This window comes from Sminthopsis crassicaudata, chromosome 6 (genome assembly GCF_048593235.1).
Source record: "Sminthopsis crassicaudata isolate SCR6 chromosome 6, ASM4859323v1, whole genome shotgun sequence".
NCBI lineage: Eukaryota > Metazoa > Chordata > Mammalia > Dasyuromorphia > Dasyuridae > Sminthopsis > Sminthopsis crassicaudata.
Window position 1 is genome coordinate 167,644,488 of NC_133622.1, and position 20,470 is coordinate 167,664,957.

Here is a 20,470-nt window from a genome sequence, read left to right on the forward strand (position 1 = left end):
GCTAGATATGATTTGATCATGACAGAATACACCAGGTCAAGCACCTCTCTGGTCTAAAACACACATAATAAAGATTTCAATTTTTCTTGTTTTCTTACTGTAGAAAAAAAACAGGTGGGAGGGAAGGAAGGATCTTTGTTTGAATGTAAAATAAGATCTAACTTAAAAATAATAGAAAATTAAGGAGCCACAGGAAGACGATGACAGTAACAAAAGAGACTTTTATGAATGCTCATAATGTACTTGAAGTCATTCCTCAAAAGATAAGAATCTCCCTCCCCCAAACATTCCCCATCTCAGTGACTTAACTCCTTATCTCAGCAATACCCCCCCACACTGTAATCATTCAAATCCCATTCTCTGTCTCTGTCCCCATTTACCCATCCCTTATTCCTATCCTCCTTAACCCAATCCCCTCCCAATTGGCAAGCACCCCTTCGGTTTCTTGGTCTTTGCACCACAAATTCTTTTTTCTATAAATATTTTTGTTCATCCTTGGTTAGAGTTTGTTTTATTTAAGACTAATCCCTTCCTTACTCTATTCTCCTTTTTATTATCCCCCCTCTCTCCTATTTTCCTTTTCAGTGAAATATATTTTTAATATCCAACTCTTATCTATTTTCCTTTCTTCCTAGTTTAGAGGAGAGAGGTTCAAGTGTCAGCTGCTTGACCCACTCTCCCCTTACATTGATACAATTCTTGTATATTTGGATCACATGAGATAATTTCTCCTATCCTCCTTCCCTTTCTTCTCTTCTTTCACGATCATCAAAATGAAACAACCACTATCCTCAGCCATCTGTCTAATGAGATTTCCTCCATGACCCCTGATGACAACCGAGTTCCAAAGAGACACATGAATCAGCCCTTCACATTAGTATATAAACAATTATTCTTGGGTAGCCCCTTAAGTGTAGGCTTATGTTTGTTCCGGGATCCCTGCCCAAGTTATCCCACTGTAAGCTTTGGATTGAGTTGGAGACTGCAACTGAAGATTCTTGGGGTCAGAACCATGTAACTATTGCTTGGTTGTGCATTTTCTTCCTTCTCCTTGCACAGGTTAGAAGATCACTGTCCTGAAACGAAAGTCTTCTGCTTGGTCTACTCTAGATTTGGGACCTGAAACTGCATAGTGAGCCACAGAAAGGCTGGTTTACATTTCCACTTTTTGCTCTGATGCCAGACTTTTCCCAGATCTGTGAAGCTTGTCTTGGCTCAACCCCCCTTCTCAGGGTCTACAGATCTCTTCATCTGTTTCCTTATGCTGATCTGGGCTGGAAAAATGACTCTCTGTGATTTTCCTTTTTTTTTTTTTTTTAATTTTGATAAGAGGTGACCCTTTTTCTAACCAAGTTGAACATCTCTACATGGGCCTTCAACTCTATGTCCTCCTGGTCTTCTTCAGCAGATTCACTCCTCAATCATACCTCTTATCCATCTTCGATTTCCTCCCATCTATCTGTTTCTTCTCTATTGCTCTCAACTATTCCTAAGTCAATTGTATCCTTTAAAAAAACCCAAATCTTTCACTAAACTCAACCGTACCTTCACGTCATTGTTCTTCACTGTCTTCCAATTTCAGTCAAAATCCTGTCTACACTTGTTTCCTCTAATTTTCCTTTCACTCACTACAAAATCTTTGAATTCTGGTCTCCAATTCTTTTGAAACTGCTCTCTCCAGAGTCAATCTCTAATAGTTGTAAGAATCTCATTTTTAAGATTTATGGAATAAAACAAGTATTTCCATTACACAGTATAATTTTAAAAAGATGATTGCATATGGAACTGCAAATCTATTATGTACAATTTGCTATTCCTTTTAAATGTATAAAAAAGTTTTCAAGTAAATTTCTTTCTTCCCTTTTTTTTCTTCACCTTTGCCCTGCCTCAGAGATGGTTAACATTAGACACAGATAAGTGTATATATATATATATGTGTATGTGTATATATATATATATATATATATATATATATATATAACATATGTAAAATTATCCTGTTATCCTGCACATACTTCTATTTATCAGTTCTTTCTCTGGATACAGACAGCATCTTCCTTCCTCTGTCCTTTATAGTTAATTGGGTATTTATGATAGTCGAAATAGCTTAGTCTCTCAAAATTGTTCTTAAAACAATACTGCTGTTACTATATACAATGTTCTCTTGGCTATGCTCATTTTATTCTCATGCTCATTTTACTCTTTACTATTTTACAGTACATTTCATAAGTCTTTCCATGCTTTTCTAAGATCATTGAGATCAATAATAATTTTTTATTGACATCCAACAGTCTTTTTCTGAGTCCCCATTCTTCTTGAACTTTCTGCTGACCTGTCTTCCCCTGGATATCTCACTTCTCTTGGATTTTAATGGCACTTTTCTCTCCTGGATCTCCTCTCTCTCTCACCACTTTCACCTTTTCTGTCTCCTTGGCTGGCTTACCATGCATAGTATGAGGTTGCCATATCCTTGATGCATCACTAAAACTCAAAAAGACACCAAGAGCAGACCATAAGTGTGCCAGGAAGATTCTACAGCTGTCTGAGAACTGCTTAACCAACACATTTTTATCAAGCTAGCAGTTTCGTATAGCTATTTTTAACCTGTAGTTTTCTACCACTCGTGCTTCTACTTTTTTCTTTTTACATAAAAAAGTCTTTTCCTTCTTAACCAGAGAGACTCAGCCTACTGGCTACTGGCTTTCTACACACACACACACACACACACACACACACACACACACACACACACACACACACACACACACATATTTCTAATACAGTTATTTGTGCTCTTTAACAGTTCTTCACTTTGTGGCACAGTTCCAAGAAACTTCCCTAATTGTGGATTTTATCCAAGGCTTTGTCCTAGGCCCACTTTTCTTTCATTGACTCCATCAGTTCCCCAGGTTTTAATTAGTATGCAGATAACTCACTGATTCATATATCCATTTTAGCCCATTTCATCAGTTGCCTCTAGGACATTTCCAAATGGATCTCCCATAAGTATCTCAAACTCAGCATGGACAATACAGAACTTCCTTGCTTTCCTTTTGCCAAACGCCTCTACTTCTGTGGGAACCACACCATTTTTCTAGGCTCCAAGACCTACAACTTCAGGGTTACCTCAACTTCTCACTTTCCCTCAGCCCAATCAGCTGCCAAATCTTGGCATCTCTACCTTCCCAACAGCTTTGGCAATGGACCCCTGCTATATTCTCACATAGCCACTGTCTTAGTTCAGGCACCCAATGACTCTCACCTAGACAACTTCTACAGTCTCTTCTCCCTCCAATCTATCCTTCACAGTTGGCAAATTTACTTAAGTGGAAATCTCACCAAGATAGTCCCCTATTCAAAAAATTCTAGTAGTACGTATTGTTGCTAACATAAAATATAAATTCCTGTTGGTTTTTAAACCCTGTAAAACTTGATCTCAATTTATTTTTCCAGCCTCATTATATACTATTTCCCTTAATTAATAATCCAAGCCCACTTGACTTTGTTACACAGAACAGTCCATCTCTCATCTCTAGGCCTTTGTACTAGTTGTCCCTGATGTCCTCCTCATCTCCCACCTCTCGGTATATCCCATTTTCTTCATGACAAAGCCTTTCTTCATCCCTCTTCTACAACTGTCCTCCATTTTTACTTTATGTCTACATTTTATGTATTTTTTTTGCACATACTTATAATTTTATGTTATCTTCTTTTATGGATTAGAACTGTTTCATTTTTTTTGTCTTTGTATCCCTTAGTACCTGGCCTAGTACTGACATGCAGTAGATACTTAATTGCTTGCTAAGCAATTGCCTGCCTGACATTGTCTTTTCTACTCATGTATTTCCCTGCTGAGATCTCTCATTCAGGATGTTAAAATCCAGGTATGTCCTTCAAATCAAAATACTATGAACTACAAAACTTCTTTTCTACCCATGCCCTTAGCTTTGATGTGAAGCTGTGAAGACCAAGTTATCACCCTGGATGCCTTGGAATCAGCCAGAGTCAGAATAAGCAAAAATCCTTGGTCTTTATTCTTGGTCTTTAGGGGTAGAAGTGAAGGGGAATGGATCCAGGATCTCCATGACCTCCCTTCTCCTCGTCTACTGCTAAAGTGACCCTGGCTTGTCTTACTTCACCTAATCCCTCCTACAATTATCTGTATACATCAAAAGATCTCGCCAGCACAGAATAGTGGGAAGGGCCATTTTATAAGCATATACTAATAGAGTATTGTCCAATCCCCAATTAGCCTTAAGTGCTCAGATTCCAGTGCTTTAACTCAGAGTTTCAGCCCTTTACAATTGACCACTTTCACTTCCTGGGTACTAGGTAGAACACTGCATGTGAAATCAGAAAAACCAAGTTTGAATCCTGTCTCGGATACATTAGCTCTGTGGCCACAGGCAAGATACTTAACCCTTTTCAGTTTTAGTTTCTTCATTTGTAAAATAGGGCTAATTATAGCAATTTCTTCAAAAGGATCAAATATGATGCTTGTTTTGCAAAACTTAAACATATAAACATCAGGATTTGTTGTTACTGCTATTACACAGCTGGGTTAGTTTGTTAGTCTATAAATCTAGAAGGGATGTTTAGTGATCTTGTCATCACACGCCTGTTTACCTATCAACTGCTCTGAGAACTGATCCCATTATCAAGACACTTAGTCCTCTGAACTTTAATCTAGATGTCACTAAAGACACATTGATAACAAGAAGAAAGGCATTCTGAGCTCATCTTAAAATAATTTAAAATTTTTTATACTTGTCTCTGTAGGGAGTACCCAAAAGGGCATAAAGACATAGTCTGTGTTTTTAAACACAGGGAAGGGAAAACCAAAAAAAAAGTCTGCTCTTCTACTTAGTTTGCAAAATAGAAACAAAAACATGGCTTGATTTGAACCTGCAAGACGTGGAAAAGTCCAATGATATTATCGAGAAGTTGTCATCCACAATTCATGTGCTTGATTAAAATGCACAATAACCTAGACTAGATAAGGCAAAAACAAAATCCATTACAATGGTCATCCAATGCCTTGGCAAATGAAGGAGCCTCAATTCCTAAAGGTGGAACTTCTTTGTTGAGAGGAACTATTGGAAAAAAAACCCAGAAAGCAGTAGGGTAGAGATTAGGCTTGACCACATACCTTTCACTATTACAACCAAGGAAAGAATTTTTATCCAAACAAGAATGAAGGAAATAAAAAAAGATAAAAAGATAGTTTTGAGTACAGAAAACTGGAAAATCATTTGCATGATAAAAATCAAAAAACTGAGTTAGAATTGAAATGTTAATAGGAGAAAATATGTTTATCAATTAATACCACGAAAAGTCTAATGTTCAAAATAATGGGAATTCACACAAATTTAGGATATCAAGAGCCATTCAAAGGAAATGCACAGTCAAAAAAATAAGTTTCAAATTATAAATGACTTTGTGAGAACTTGTTCTAAATCACTGACAGGAACACCAAAAAGAACAGCTAGAACAAGTCAGAGTACTCTAATTGATAGGAAGAGAAATGCACAATTAAAACTCAGATTTCATGGTATCCTGCCAACTGGTAACGATGAAAAAAGATGGCAGCAGTCAATGATAGACAATAATTAAAAAAAAAAAATCCAAGAGGAAAAAAAAAAGGCACTCTAAGAAATTTTATAGATATACCTGTTTCTTGGATTGCAGACAGTTCTGGTGTCCTGAGAAATCTGGGCAAGGTATCAGAATTAGGCTACTTTTGTCCAAAAAAGCTAGTAAACCACAATGTAAGGCCATTTGGCTGAGGTTGCAAATCACAGTAATCGGAATTTCTGGGCTTTAGTAACCGCTGGCACAATGATAAAAATGAAGGTGGAGCAAGCTTAAAGGTCAGGCTAACACTTATACCCCTTATACTGATTTTCTAGAGGTGACAATAGAGTGGGAGAACCTGAATTCAAATACTGCTTTTGCTAGTTATGATCCTATACAGATCACTGGCAAGTGCCTTGGCCTCCATAGGCCTCAGACTCCTCATCACAAAATGAGAACTTTGAACAAGAGGAAGATCCTTTGTTGACCCTTGCTAGCTCTAACTCTATGATCTCTGATTCTAAAGGCATTAGAAGATGTGGAGCCAGAACCATTACTATAAATTTCAATTATTAACACAATTAAAATGATTGTAAAATAGACTACCATAAAATTTAAAACAATATTCAAGTCAACACAATAAGCATTTAGTAAATGCTTTCCTTATGTAAGCACTCAGAATACAAAACCTCCACCAATTAGTGCATAAAAAAGCCATCAAAAATGTTTTAAACAGATCTTGTGATTCCACTGATAAAAGGATTCTTCTATAGGAACACTCACAGTGCCAATACAGATTTGCAATTTATTAAGTTAGAGAATTGCCTGGGATAGTGCTAGCATAAGGGACTTGGTCTAGGTCACAGTGGACCTGTATGGAGGCAGCATTTGAATCCAGGCCTTCCTGACCCCGGGGCCACTGTAATAATATGAAACTTGCATGTCTATCTAGTTCCCATAATACTTTGAGGTTTATAAAGTGATTTACAAATATCTTTCCATTTGATCCTTACAACAACTCTGTAATATGTGTACTATCATGATCCTCATTTTATGAATGAGGAAACTGAGACAAACAGGATTAAATGTCTTGCTCAGGGTCACATACCTAATAAAGTATCCAAGGCTGGATCTGAACTTGGATAGTTGCGATTCCAGACTCTACCAAGTACTCAGTGCACTGTTCCACCAGCTGCCTAATGATGATGGAATTTCCTGACCATGCAATCATCTGTGGCTGAAAAAGTCTTTCTGTGATTTAACATTAGTTCCTGACATGAAATATCTTCTTGCAATAACTTTGGTCACCCACAAGGGCTGTCATTTCAGTGCCTCAGGGTCACCCTCAAAAAGTTAATTCAGGAAGCAACCAAAACACCAATTATCAGTTTATTACTACTTAAAATATAAGGAAGATTCTTAAACCACTTAAGACTAGACCAGCCAACAAAATGTGCATGCAGTCAATGCAGGGCTTAGAAGTATCTTTCTTCATCAATTCGTTCTTTAGTGTTCGTTGATCCAACTTCAGTTCTGGACCAATCCCAGAATTCTCTGCCTTTGCTCCTATATGCACTTGACTGGGTCCCATGCTAACTGAGTCTGAGACTCTTACATTTCTCTTTCTGAGATTTCTCTTACATAGCTTTGGCTGGACCCTTACTGAAACAAGGAAATCCTTTTTACATTTTTTACACTTTTACGCCATTCCATTCATCAAAGCAGATCTTTTCATTCCTTTTCCCAAACTCCCATGGTTCCCCTTTGAATATTCTCTGAGAGACCTTGTCTCCTATTTTACTGAACAAATGGAGGCCATTCACATAAAGGAAACCTCCTCCTCTCACCTCATCTTTTGCCTCTATCTCCTTCCTATCTCACAGAATGAAGTGCTTCTCCCAAGCAAGGCAAACCCCCCTCTCTTTATATATATATATGAGTGATCTCATCCCATCCTGTACTCTCCAGCAAATTATCCTATCATATTCATTCTCACTAATCTTCAATCTTTCTCTTGTCTATGGCTGTTTCCCCACTGCTTACAAACACACCCCAAACTCCCCCATCTTCAAAAACCCATCACTTGATTTATCCATTGCTGCAGTTCTCTCCACCTTCCATGGCTAAACTCCTTGAGAAAGCTGTCTACAATGGGGTCCCCACTTCCCTTCCCATCATTCTCTACAGTTTGGCTTCCAACCTCATCGTTCAACTGCAACCGCTCTCTTCAAAATTATTAACAACTCTTAACTGTGAAATCCAATGGCCTTTTTTCAATCCTCTTCTTTCTTGACCTTTCTGACATGTCAATCACTTTTTTCTCTCCACGTTTTCAAGTCATCTCTCTCTCTTGATTCTTTATCCAGGTCATATCCACTAACAGTAGGTGTCCCTTAAGGACGTCCTGGGCCTTTTTCTCTTCTCCATACAGTACATACTGTTTCCTTTGGTTATTCTATCAGTTCCCATCCATTCAATTATCTCTTTGCTTATGATCCTCTGATCTACTTATTCGGCTATAACCTCTCTGCTGATTTCTAGTCTTACATTTCCAAAGCTTTTTGGAAGTCTCAAACTGGACATCCTGTAGACAAATTAAACACATCCTAAATTGAGCTCATTTTCTACCACTCCTTCCCTGTTTCCTAATTTCTTTATTACTGATGACACCCCATCCTTCTAGGCTCACAATCAAGTGTCATCCTTAACTCCTGACTCTCTCTCATCCCCCATATTCAACCTATTGCCAAGATCTGTGGATTTTTCCTTTGTAGATTTCTTGCCTTTGCCCTCTTCTCTAGGCACTGCTCTGGTGCAGACTCTTATCCCCTGGACAATCACAATAGCTAAGCATGGGTCTCTCTACCTCAAGTCTCTACCACCTTCCATTAAGCCATCAAAGTGATTTTTCCTGAAGTGTAGGTCTGATCATGTCAGCCCTTTGCTTAATAAGCTCTAGTAGCTCCCTATGGCTTCCAGGATCAAATATAAAATCCTCTCTGTTTGGCATTCAAAGCCCTTGATAATCTGGCCCCTTCTATCACTCCAGTCTTATACCTTATACCACCCACACATTCGTGATCTAATGACATTGGCATCCTTGCTATTCCTGGAATAAGACTCTACTTCAGAAACAGAATTGAGTTTCAGCGTTGGCAAGAACTTCAGCTATAATCTAGTCCAGTGGTCCTCAAACTTTTTAAATAAGGGGCACAGTTCACTGTCCCTCAGACTGTTGGAGGGCTGGACTATAGTAAAAACAAAAACTCACACTCTGTCTCAGGCCCTCAGTCCATTTGCCATAACCCGGAGGGCCGCATAAACGTCCTCAATGGCGGCATCTGGCCTGCGGGCCATAGCTTGAGAATCCCAATCTAGTCCAATGCACTCAGAAGAGGAATCCCCATCCCTTACAAGCGACCATCCAGCAGCTGCTTGGAGACATCTAAGCAGGGGGAGCCCACTACTTTGCTAGGCAGTCCATTCCACTCTAAGTTTTAGGAAGCTTTCTCTGACATCAGGACTGAATTGGCCTCTAGGAACATCATTCCTTGCTCATGGTACTGCCCTCTGGGACCTAAATAAGTGTGTCTAATTCCTTCTCCACAACAAGGCAGTCCTTCAAATAATAGAAAACAGCTAGCATGCCCTCTCTAGTATTCTCTTCAACAGTCTGACTCTTTCCAGTTCCCTCAATTCACATTAAGGCCCACGGGCCCTTCCTCTTCCTGGTGGCTCTAAGTGGACACACTTCCATTAATCAAGGCCCTTCCTAAATCACACCCCTGGGAATGAAGAGGAAACTCAGACCGGGACAGGGGACAGAGAACAGTGGAACTATCACCTTCCCACTCCTGAGCCCCATTTAACACAGCCCAGATTTGCATTTGATGCTTTGGATGATATATCACTCTACCTATTTATTGAGCACATACCACGAAGCCTACCCCCAAATCTCTTCCAGAACAACTGTTGTCTTGATCCACCCCTCCCCTGTTTTGTATCTATGAAATTATCTTTATGTAGTTTCCAGCAAGATTTCAAGTTTATTTATTGAATTTATTTAGAAAATTAAGGGTAGAGTGACAAGCTATGGAGGCTGGGTTGTAGGGAGACTCCCTGCTCAGTATGGCCTGCGCTAGGTTCTCTAAGGTTTCTTTCAAAGATGAGATCCTGAACTTCCTTTTTCTGTGAAAGTCTTCCCTTCAAAAAAAGCATTTTGTTTTGTGCTCTTCCACATGGCTCATCATATAATGATGTTTGCGATGTTTTCCATAATAGCTTATTTTAGCCCCCTACAAGACTGGGAGTATTTGAACACCAGGAACCAATCTTATCTAAACTTTTTCTTCCGCTCCTCAGGCACCCTGCTCGTGCTACATACACACAGTAGGTACTTTTGTTCGGTGAATCAGGAATGTTGTAAATTACAGCAGATATTACACTGACATTCTACTTATGCACGTGGCCCAGGAAGCCTCCCACTGGACGGAGCTCCACGAGGGCGTGGCCTTCGGTTCCAAATCTTTGATCCTGTGCTGGAAACTTTGTATCTTACTCAAAACCCAGCACGGGAACCGCAAACGCGCTCTACGATACGTGATTGACAGCAATCACGGATTAAGAAATTGATGACATTGAAATTCATAATTCCCGGGGAGGGGCCGGCTGCGAACCCTCCACTACGGAGAGTCTTTTAGGAGGCATATAAAGTGGAAGGGGCGCTGGCTTGGGACGTGTCCGCCCTCGGTTCGAATCCAGCCCGAACCCCTGGGTGTGACCTGGGGGAGCATCTTACTATGGACCTCCGCTTGCTCAGATGGAAAATAGGCTGGAGGCAGCTGCCAGCTCCGGGGTCCTTCAGGGCCTCGGTGTCACCCTCCCCCAGACCACCCACAGCCGAGGTGGAACGAACAGCCACCCAAGAAGGACCAGCTAGGTCCCGCTCCCTCACTCCCCGCCCCCATCACGTGGTCCTCGTTAGGGCGCTCAGTAAATACACAGAAATGTCCCTCTTCGCGACTCTTACTCATTGTCGCTGCCGCTGCCGGAGAAATACGATGGACTGCGGCTTCGGTTGTCGCCGCTCTCCCCGCTCTCGGCCGCCTCCTCCTCCTCCTTCGAGGCGGGGGCGCCACTCAGCCGGGCCGTGGCCGCCACATCCGCCTCCGTCTTCCCTGCGGGCAGTGGAGAGGTCTGCCTGTGCAGCCTTTCCCGCCAGGCCCGGGAGGTGTTCTCGCCCGACATGTCTGGGAACTTAGGCCAAGAATCAGGGCTGGGGGCGGGGCGTTGGGCCACGTGAGCACTCTCTGCTATTTTTATTGGCCGCTGTTGAGGTCACCTAGGAGACGGTGAAGCTTCTGGGCTCGGGAGGGAAAGAGGGGAAAGGAGAAAGGAGGGGAAAGAAAGGAAGGAAATAGAAGCCAAGGGAAGGAGGAAAAGAAGAAAGAGGGATGGCGAAGGGAGGAAAAAGAGGAAGAGTGAGGGAACAAGAAACGGAAGGGAGAAGATAAAAAGCAGGAAAGGGGGAAAGGAGGAGAGGAAAGAAAAAGGGAGGAAAGAGAAGAAATTAAGGAGGAAGAGGGGAAAGGAGGATGAGTGCAAAATGTAAGAAGGCAGGGGGAAAGGGGAAGAGGAAAAAAGCCAGGGAAGGAAAAATGAAAAGGGTAGAGAACGAAGAGGATAGGAAGAAGGAGAGAGAAGAAAAGAGGGGAGGAAGGTGAAGGAGAAGAGAGATAAAAAGGGGGAAAGGAGGGAGAGGAAGAGGAGGAGAAAAAGGGCAGAGAAAAGAATAGAGGAAGAAGGGAATGGGTGATGTAATGCAATATGATGCAACTGAAGAGGCACAGCTGGAAGTCTAGATTCATTTTCTTCCCGCCTGCTATTTACAGCTTCTAAGTATGTGGGCAATTCTCTTTACCTGGCAGTGCCTCAGTTTCCTCACCTGTAAAACGAGGAGATTAGACTAGAAGAGGAAAAACAAAAAAGAGTACTCCTTTCTGCAGAACCTCATGGATGCTGCTCATTTCTCCTGAGAAAGAATAGGGCTTATGCCAAGTGGTTCGCCTGTTTTGGCTTGAAAGGGCCCTCCAAGCTCCTGTCCCCCTGGATTCCTGAGCTGCAGGGAGTGGATGTAGAATAGTGGGAAAAAACACTGGACAAATCCACCATCATCATCAAGGATAATTGCTCACATTTCTCTAACACTTAACAATTTACAAAGTGCTAGCTCTCCTTACAACTACTTTGTGACATAGAAGATCCATTTTTCACATCCTGGGCTTGCCTTTTGCATTCAGCAACTATTAAACACCTACTGTGTGCTATGCACCTTGCTAGGTGAGAGATATATAAAGATAGACAGAATAATAGCCTTCAGAGTGGGAGAGGGGAGAGAGAAGTAACATGGACACACATACAAATAGAAAATATATATACTAAGTAAATAGAAATTCTCAGGTTTTAGGTCCCCCCTTTAGCTATTTGAGCACAGGCAGTTCACAGCCTAAGATCACAGGATTTAGGCCTTAGGGGGTATTTATTAGTATGATATGGAAAGGTTGCAATGTCTTTTGGGAGCACAGGCAGTTCATAGCCTAAGATCATAGGATTTAGGCCCTAGGAGGTGTTTGTTAGTATGGGTATTATGGAAAGGTTGCAATGCCTCCCATGGAGATTATTCTGCTTTCACTGTTCTCCTGACATTTCCCTCCTAAACCCAAGAGTAGGATCATAGTGGGATACCCTGGGGAGTCCCTCTCCCCTGATTGGCAATCTCATGAATCAGGCTCCTTAGAAGATGATTATAGTTCACAATATCTCACCCAATGGGGTTTATATTTCAATAATCAGAGGATAAAATTAGGATGAAACAAAGGCATTTACTGGAATAGTAAAGCAAGATTTGTAATAGAACACACCTCCGAATTTAGAGCATGCTTTCCCACAAGTATACACATTGTTATGTCCTAGGTAGAGTAAGCAAGTACTTATGGAAAAAAGGAGCACACAGAAGGGGAATGCTTGTTAACTCTCTTGACACCGTGGGGTCCCTGTTATCTCTCTTGCTATCCCTGCCCTGCTTCTCCACTGAATGCCTTGATCTGCTGGCGGTGTGGCTTCAATGGTATGCATTGTCTCCAGCTTCTGGCTCAGCAGAAGTCCTTCCCTCAGACACTTCTGTGGTCTTTCGGAATCCCTATCGAAGGACAATCAAGAAGCTCTGCTCTTTTGGAGTCTCAGCTCTGAGGTCTGTCACCTCTTGATCTACTGCTCCTGGGGCTTAGAAAGAGTGGAGTCCAGGAAAAGTTCCATCCTCAAGCTATATGTAAGCCCATGTCTTCTATGGCCATCTATGAAAAAACTATGCCAATGGGAGGAGAAGGGAAGTAGGAGGAATAGAAAGAACTATTTTTCCCTCACCCCATATAATTGTAGTCCTCTGTAAGAAAGAGAGACTCCAAAACTGACTCCAGAAGAACTGATTGGTTTTTCAATGGACTCAAGGGGTGATTTCTCCGTTTAAAATAATCTGTCTCTCTTATTCCCCCAAGTCTATGAATAGACAAAGAAAAGCAAACAATGTCAACTACAACCAGTACCAATGGTCATTTGCCCAATTATTACCAAATATATTTTGGGGTTCAGAGTTATCTAATTTTTTTAAACTAAGGTTTTTCTCCCAATTTTTGCAAATAAGTTTAGAAAGAACTGGTAGAGATATAATCTGTGCTCTGAAAATAAGTTTATTGTCTCTGCTAGCCTTTACATATACTTTGCCCTATTTTTCATTAAACCTAATCCTTTCCCAGGTGAGAACACTATCCCAGGAACCAATCTTGAACTTTAATAGACCCAGGGCATTAATGTTCAATCTACTGATACAGCTTCCTGATGGTCTAAGTACAAGGACAGGAAGAAAACTCAGGAGCTCCTATCCCAAGCTTTTGACTGTCAGACCAGCATGGCCAACACAGAGGCAATAAAAGCGCTCTTGACTGCATCAATGCTGTGTTTTTGCTGGTTATTCTTTTCATGCTCTAATTACCTTTTTTTTTTTTTTTTTGTTAAGCATTAGATAAACTGAGTTTATTTCATCCCAACTTGGACTTGAAAAACATATGGGCCTAAATCAAGGCCTGTCCTACAACACATGTCCTTGATCTCATCCCCTCTTGTATCCTCCATGTTCTGGCTCTAGTAGGCATCCTTTCCCCCTCACAGATTTTTATTCAGTCTTTCCCTTTCTACTGGCTCCTATCCATTTGTTTAAAAACCTGTCCTTTTCATTCTCTGTCTTCCTTCTTTCCTTTCCTTTCGTTATTCATTCACTCATGTTCATACTTTTTTAGCCATTTGTTCACTCATTCCCAGTTCTAAAAAGGCTTGCCCTTTCCCTTTCTGAAACCATTAAACCACTGTTTCATCTTTCTTATCCCCCTTTTTTGAAAAAAATTAGCTATACCCATGACTCTGTTTATTAACTCTTTACAATCTTCTCAATTCTTTGTAACCTGATTGAATGAACTCTCATTCATTGTCTTATTGAAATTGACCTCTAAGGTATTATAGCTATAAAAATAGAGGATAGCTTAAGAGACATGGACTAAGGGATTGCTGAACACTTCAGTGACTCAGGTGGCTGGCTGGCACAGATGGGGAAACTGACTTCCATTCTTTAAAGATCAACTCATAAATGATTCCTCCTCCCCTAAGTCTTCCCTGATTATTTCTGATCAATAACAATCTTCCCTAAATACCTGTCTGCACATAGCACTGTGTTTTACAGTTCTTTAACGTTCTGAAATGCAAAACTAAATATATAATCTCTGTATTTGTATTTTATCTTTCTGCTAACCTTGTAACTTCCATGAGGACAGGGTCTATTTAATTTATAAACTTTTTATTTCCCACAGTAATCTATATAAAATAGATGCTTAATAAATATTTGCTGAATGAATGCATGAAGGAGCATAAAGTACAAAAGAAAGGACAAAGAGGTAAAACAAAAATCTGTATTGGTCCACTGCTAAAATCTGGTTTGATGTTAGTCTTTGACGACTTGGAAGATCTTTCATAGTTATTGTCATAGTTAGCTGAAGTACCTGTAGATTATTACTAGGAAGCTAATGTCTCTTATTCATTCTTTCTTACTCTCATTCTCTATTTTTCTTTCTCTCCTTTCCTCTTTTCATTAATCAATTCATTCATACTCATATTTATTTACTTAGCTTTTTAACCATTTGTTCATTCATTCACTCATTAACTAATAATCCATTAATTCACTCATTTATTAAATCAGTTCTCTTCCAATGCTTCCTGGTGGTATGAAGGTGCCCTTGGGTGCACAAGAAAGGATGTCAGTTTTGATTCTACCAAGCTGGAAGGACTTCAAGCATGAGCTTTTTTTGGACTTTATGTCTCTTGTTTCCAAAAGAACTGCCAACAAAAAAGATAAAAAGACTGAGGATAGAAGATCTCACTTCTTGCAAGTTTGGAGGGCAAGGGAAATTTTGTAGTCATTTACAGAGAATGTACAATGTTTGCCATTTTCCCGTGACTTGTAGTGCAGAGTAGGTAAACAGGAGTTTTCTTCCCCTCTCCAGTTTATCAGGAAAGTTTAAGTGTTTCTTTAACAATGGAGGGATGGCTTCAAGGTAATAAAAGAGAGAAAATGGATCTGAAAATATTGGAGGTACAATATAACAAGAAACCAAAAAGAAGAAAAGACATTGAACAGAGAAAATTATATCATGGATATTGAGCACTTCTGGTACAGGAGAATTCTGGGTACTCTGAAAAAGATAAAGTTGCTTATGTTCCAAGGAAGGAAGATCTGAACCCCAGAGGAGAGGAGAGGAATAGTATTGGTTGCTGTCTGCCAACTGTCAATCTACTATTCATATTAGAGAGATCTGCCATCTTTCTAGAAAGTGTATGAATCCAGGCAAGCTGGAGAAACTTTTATACTATGCACTTCTGGGGATTCATTTGGGCTCAAATGACATGTCAAAAAGATCTTTGCATGGTACTTGATGTCATCCATAGGAATATGGCTGAAAAATGACGACATGAGAATATAATGGGATATTATTATACTATAAGAAATGATAAAAGACAATTTCAGAGAAATCTCAGAAGACTTGCAGGATGAAGTGAGCAGAATCAGGACAACAAAGTATAACATCACCACTATAAGAGACAAACATCTTTTGAAGACATAAGAACTCTGAATGATGTAGTGATCAACCATGATTTTAAAATATAAATGATGAAACATACCATCTATCTCTAGACAGAGAAATGAAGGATGCAAGATGCAAAGTAAGCCATATGTTTTTGGACATGGCAAATGAGGGGATTCATTTTGCTAGATTGTGTATATTTTTAGAAAAGGTTTTGTTTTTTCCTTTTTTATCATCTGGAGAGAGGGAATTTGGAAGAGAGAGAAAATATACATTTGTTAATTGGAAAAAAAAATTGGTCAAAAAGGCCTTGAATTTGGAACCAGAGGCCTGAGTTCAAATCCTTTCTCTTACATTCCCTGTTAGTCTGAATTTGGTTGTGTTTCTTAAAGACAGTTTCTAAAGACAATGTCTCCTTCACATCATTTGAAGCAAAGACATTTTTGGTTACTTTCCTGTGAATGTTCGTTCACTTATTAACATCCTTCTGAAATGTGTGACAGTGGACAAGTAACCTAAACTGTCTGGGTCTTAGTTTCCACATTTATAAAATAAGGGGACTGAAAAAGAAAGCCATAACTATATACTATGATACTTATAACCCATTATAACTAAGTAATTCAAGACTTTCTTTGTAACAGCAAATGTTTTAATCATTTCTTCCTCTGCTAAAAGAATCTTTGGAGGAATTTAAAAAAAAAATTACAAATTTAATAGAGATACATAACAAAGCTATTCCCATTTGTATAATATTTTTCATATTTGTTTTCCTTAAAGCAAGGAATAATACATGGAAAAATTTCTCACACAACTTAGTCCTTTATATCAGTTATTTCCATATATTATGTCAAATTTCCTGGAAGTTAAATACAGGTTAACTATTTCCACTAACTAGTTTATTAAGTGATGGAATAGGCCTTATTTGACCTAACATAAATGCATCATGAAAGGGAAAAAAAACCTGATAAGAAATTGATTATTCTGTTTTTAATTTTTTAATGATAATCCTACTATATGTGTAATGTTTGAACTAATTATATCTTAATATTTATAAGTCCTCAAAAAGAAGTAAACATTTAAATACTTTAAATAAATAATAAATTTTTTCTTTTGTTTTTCTTCAAAGATTATTCACTTCTATATAATTAGCTAGTAGAAAAAGGTCTAAAAGATTTATACTGAGCAAGGATCATCTTCCATTTTCCACTACTTAAGAAGTATCCACCTCATCTTCAGAAGCCCAGTGATGTGCTGAGTGGAACTGAATGAAACATAAGTTCCTTACTTCCATGGATTACAATCTAAATTAGGCAAACAATACAATTCTGATATAAAATACACTAGATAAACATAATTAAATATTTACTATCTTTAGCAAGTCCAAAGAATCCTTCTGTGGTAAGAGAAACTAGCAATAATAAGTGAGACTTGGATCCACAGAGGTAATTTTCATTTTATAATTTTAAAAAGGGACATAAAATGCATGTTATTCAGTTCATCAGGAACTAATATGACCTTAGATATTTGCTGGCTATGTGATTCTGGGCAAGTCACTTAATCTTGTTTGCCTCAGTTTCTTCATCAATAAAATGAGCTGGATTATCCTTGCCAAGAAAACCCCAAATATGATCACGAAGAGTTGCATAGCATGTATTATTTTTAAAAAAGGATTGGGGTCTTGCCTCATGAAATTTAAGAGAAAAATCAGGATTAAGGACAACAATATAGCAATCATTTTTTTGGTACCTTTCCAGGTTGCAGAATGACCTTACTATGTAATCATCTACTTTAAAAAAGGTTTGTAATGAATGCCTCACTTATTTAGCAGTTTTAACTATCTGAAATATAGCAGACAGCCTAGAATTATGCAAAAGGCCTTTGAACAGCCAAAAATATGGACAGGACAACCAAGCTAATATATGATATTCAGATCAGATCTCCTCAGCTCCTCATTCAGGCAGAATCTAATTTACTCTTAAATATACAGTCCTAAAAATCTTCCTTATCTTGTTAACCAGTCCATAATCATTTAGAAGCAGCAAATTAGAAAGAAAAACTCTTTTAAAAATGTCTTTAAAAAGAGATTATATATATGCAAATATATATTTTTTACATTTCCTAAATTTTTCCCTGTATCATTATAACAAAAACTTTTTTTTGCTTATTATTAGCTAATATTTTTGTTAACTAATTAGGTAAATTGCTTAATTTCTCTTTCCTTAGTTTCTTCATCTATGAAACAGGGGTAATGATCTTTAATTCACAAAATTTCCGCATACACATAAAATGGGGAATTGGCCAATAATGCAATAATGTGTTATTTAGCCTGCTTATCTGATGCATTTTTCTAAGTTCAAGAAGCTAGCAAACTTGCTTCCAAATATTAATGGAAGTTTCTTAGAAAGGCTTTGGAGTAGGTATCAACATTCTGTAGCTGATTCCATTTTGCCATACACACAGTGAATGGAAACCTCTTTTATTGATTATAGTTGAAGAAGCGAGATTAATCTGTAAAGTTTAGGAGAACAAAGTGTTCAAGAGCCTGGGGAATCCAGGTGAGTGAGTTTAGTCTTGCGTTTTTCAGCCAGTGCAGCAGCCATGCTCTAAGGAACATCTTCCAGGTATAGTCCATTAGTAGTAGTTGTGAATCATATTTTAATCATGCTGCATTTGGAAGTGAATTTGGTGGGATCACAGGTATAGAGAAACTGAGCTCACACTTTAGGGTTTTAGGGGGAAATGTTTCTACTTCTGTTCTTGCTATATCTTCAAAGTTTATTCCTTCATAAAAGTAGACTGATTTTTAATTGATAGAATTGATTACTTAATTGAATGGAAATGAGATACTAGTCACAAATGGCTAATAATGGTAGGAAAGTATCTGGAAAGATGGCTTTAGCCAAAGGTATTACATTACCCCCCCTCCCCAATATCTCCAGTTCCTCAGCACAGTCCCTGGTTTATTTATAATAGACACTTAATAAATGCTTATTAACTAAGTACAATGAGAATCCTGAATCATCAAGAAAAAATTACACTTTTCCCCATATATTCCAAGAAGGAAAAGTTTCCCCAAAGTTGTTAAAACTTTTTTTTTTTTTTTTTAAAGTATGAGAGCCTTAAGTGGGGTGAGGAGGTGAGCTTCAGTTTTCTGGAAAATATACTTTTGTAAATGACCAAATTCTCAGATGATGCCCCCTAAATGTGGGGTTACATGCATTTCACTTGGTATACATTTGTGATTTGGGCCAACAAGGAAAATCTTGCAGGGGGGCCTTTTCTGCAAGTCTGCTCACATTGGATTCAGAGAGCACCTTTCTTTTCCTGGACTTGGAACACTGTAGGAGCAGCTCAGGAATTATTTTTGCACAAACTTTCCCTATTAGGAAGTTCTGAGGACTAATTTACATTTGTTTGATAGCCTTAAAGACAAAAGCACATAGAGTTTTAAAACAGCAACAGAAAAGATTAATTATTGTTATGGCAGGTTATTCAACAAACACTCCATCCTTGACTCTCCCCTCTCTTTCATCCCCAATCCTTAACCAATTGCTAAATCTTCTGCCTCTAAATTTATTTTATCCATTTGCTCTCATTCCATTTACATGAGAGCCATCCTACTTCAGGTCCTCATTATCCTTTACCAGTTAAAAACTCTTAATTAGTCACCCAACCTTCAGTTTCTTGTCTCTTAAGTTGCTGATGAATTCATTTTTCTAAGGCCCATTGGTCTAATTGTGATCATTTTTGATTCAGATAACTGTAGGGATTTTTTATTACTTCTAGGAAAAAAGACAAATTCACTGATGTAACACTTAACCCAAAGAACAAAACTAAGGACAGACTCTTTTGATATGACTTCACAGTTTGGACCCTGCCTGTCCAGCTATCCTTAATTCACTTTACTTCTTTTTACCTATTCTATGTTCAGAACAAGTTTCTTAAACTTAATCTGCTATCTCTAGTCTCTTCACATTCAAACAAGTAATTCTTATGTTGTTTTAAAAGTTCAAGAGACAGTTTCGGGGTAATTAGTCATTTTTATTAACAATGCTAGTATTTTATTAATAAAATAGCTCACTGATGCTCTTGAATGATAAAGATCCCTCATGGATCCTACTCAATACCTAGATGTCCTTGGAAGGATAGGTATTCCCGAGGGTGGCAATTTTGGATTGGTTAACAATAAGCGAATGAATATTATGAGATGTGGGCTCATTCTAATGAAAGTCCTGGATATCCATGACTTGGGTTACCCAAAAGAAGCATCAATTTTCATATCACCATCTGACAAAAGGGAGAGTCCACATTTTCCCAGACCTGAGTAAACACAATGGGCAGTATCCATCCATTCACCTAAACTTAGAACTTTTTTTTTTAATTGTTTTTGATCAGCTCTTAGCCTGAGTAAGTCTTTGCCCAAGATTTCCCACACTTGTTGGTTTCTGGATGAGGAAGTAGAAAAGAAGAAAAAACCTCGGTCCTAATTCAATACTTAGTTATTAAATATAAGAGACATAACTTCCCCTCTCCATCCATAAAATGTGAGCTCTCTGAGGACAGGGATAAAGATCTGTCATTGGCACTTAGTATTTGGCTTTGCCCAGAATATAAACAGAAAAAAGGGATGGATTTAGGATTTCATTGATAAAGGGGACTCTTACTTGGGGAAATGCCTTTTTAGCAACCTCTGCAACTCATGTTTTTAGAAA

The 20,470-nt window shown here is 38.6% G+C and overlaps 1 protein-coding gene across 2 annotated transcripts in view; it reads right to left on the reverse strand.

Moving 5' to 3' along the window:
• INTU (inturned planar cell polarity protein) overlaps positions 1-20,470 on the reverse strand; it is a 105,151-nt gene that overhangs the window by 77,720 nt on the left and 6,961 nt on the right. The window contains exon 1 of one of the 2 annotated variants that reach the window (XM_074275549.1): positions 10,604-10,883. The exons of the other annotated variant lie outside the window; for it this stretch is intronic. Within the exon in view, the coding sequence (XP_074131650.1) occupies positions 10,604-10,821 (218 nt within the window). The 5' untranslated portion in view covers positions 10,822-10,883. Of the gene's footprint in view, positions 1-10,603; positions 10,884-20,470 lie in introns of those variants that run through there. 2 annotated transcript variants of the gene reach the window in all.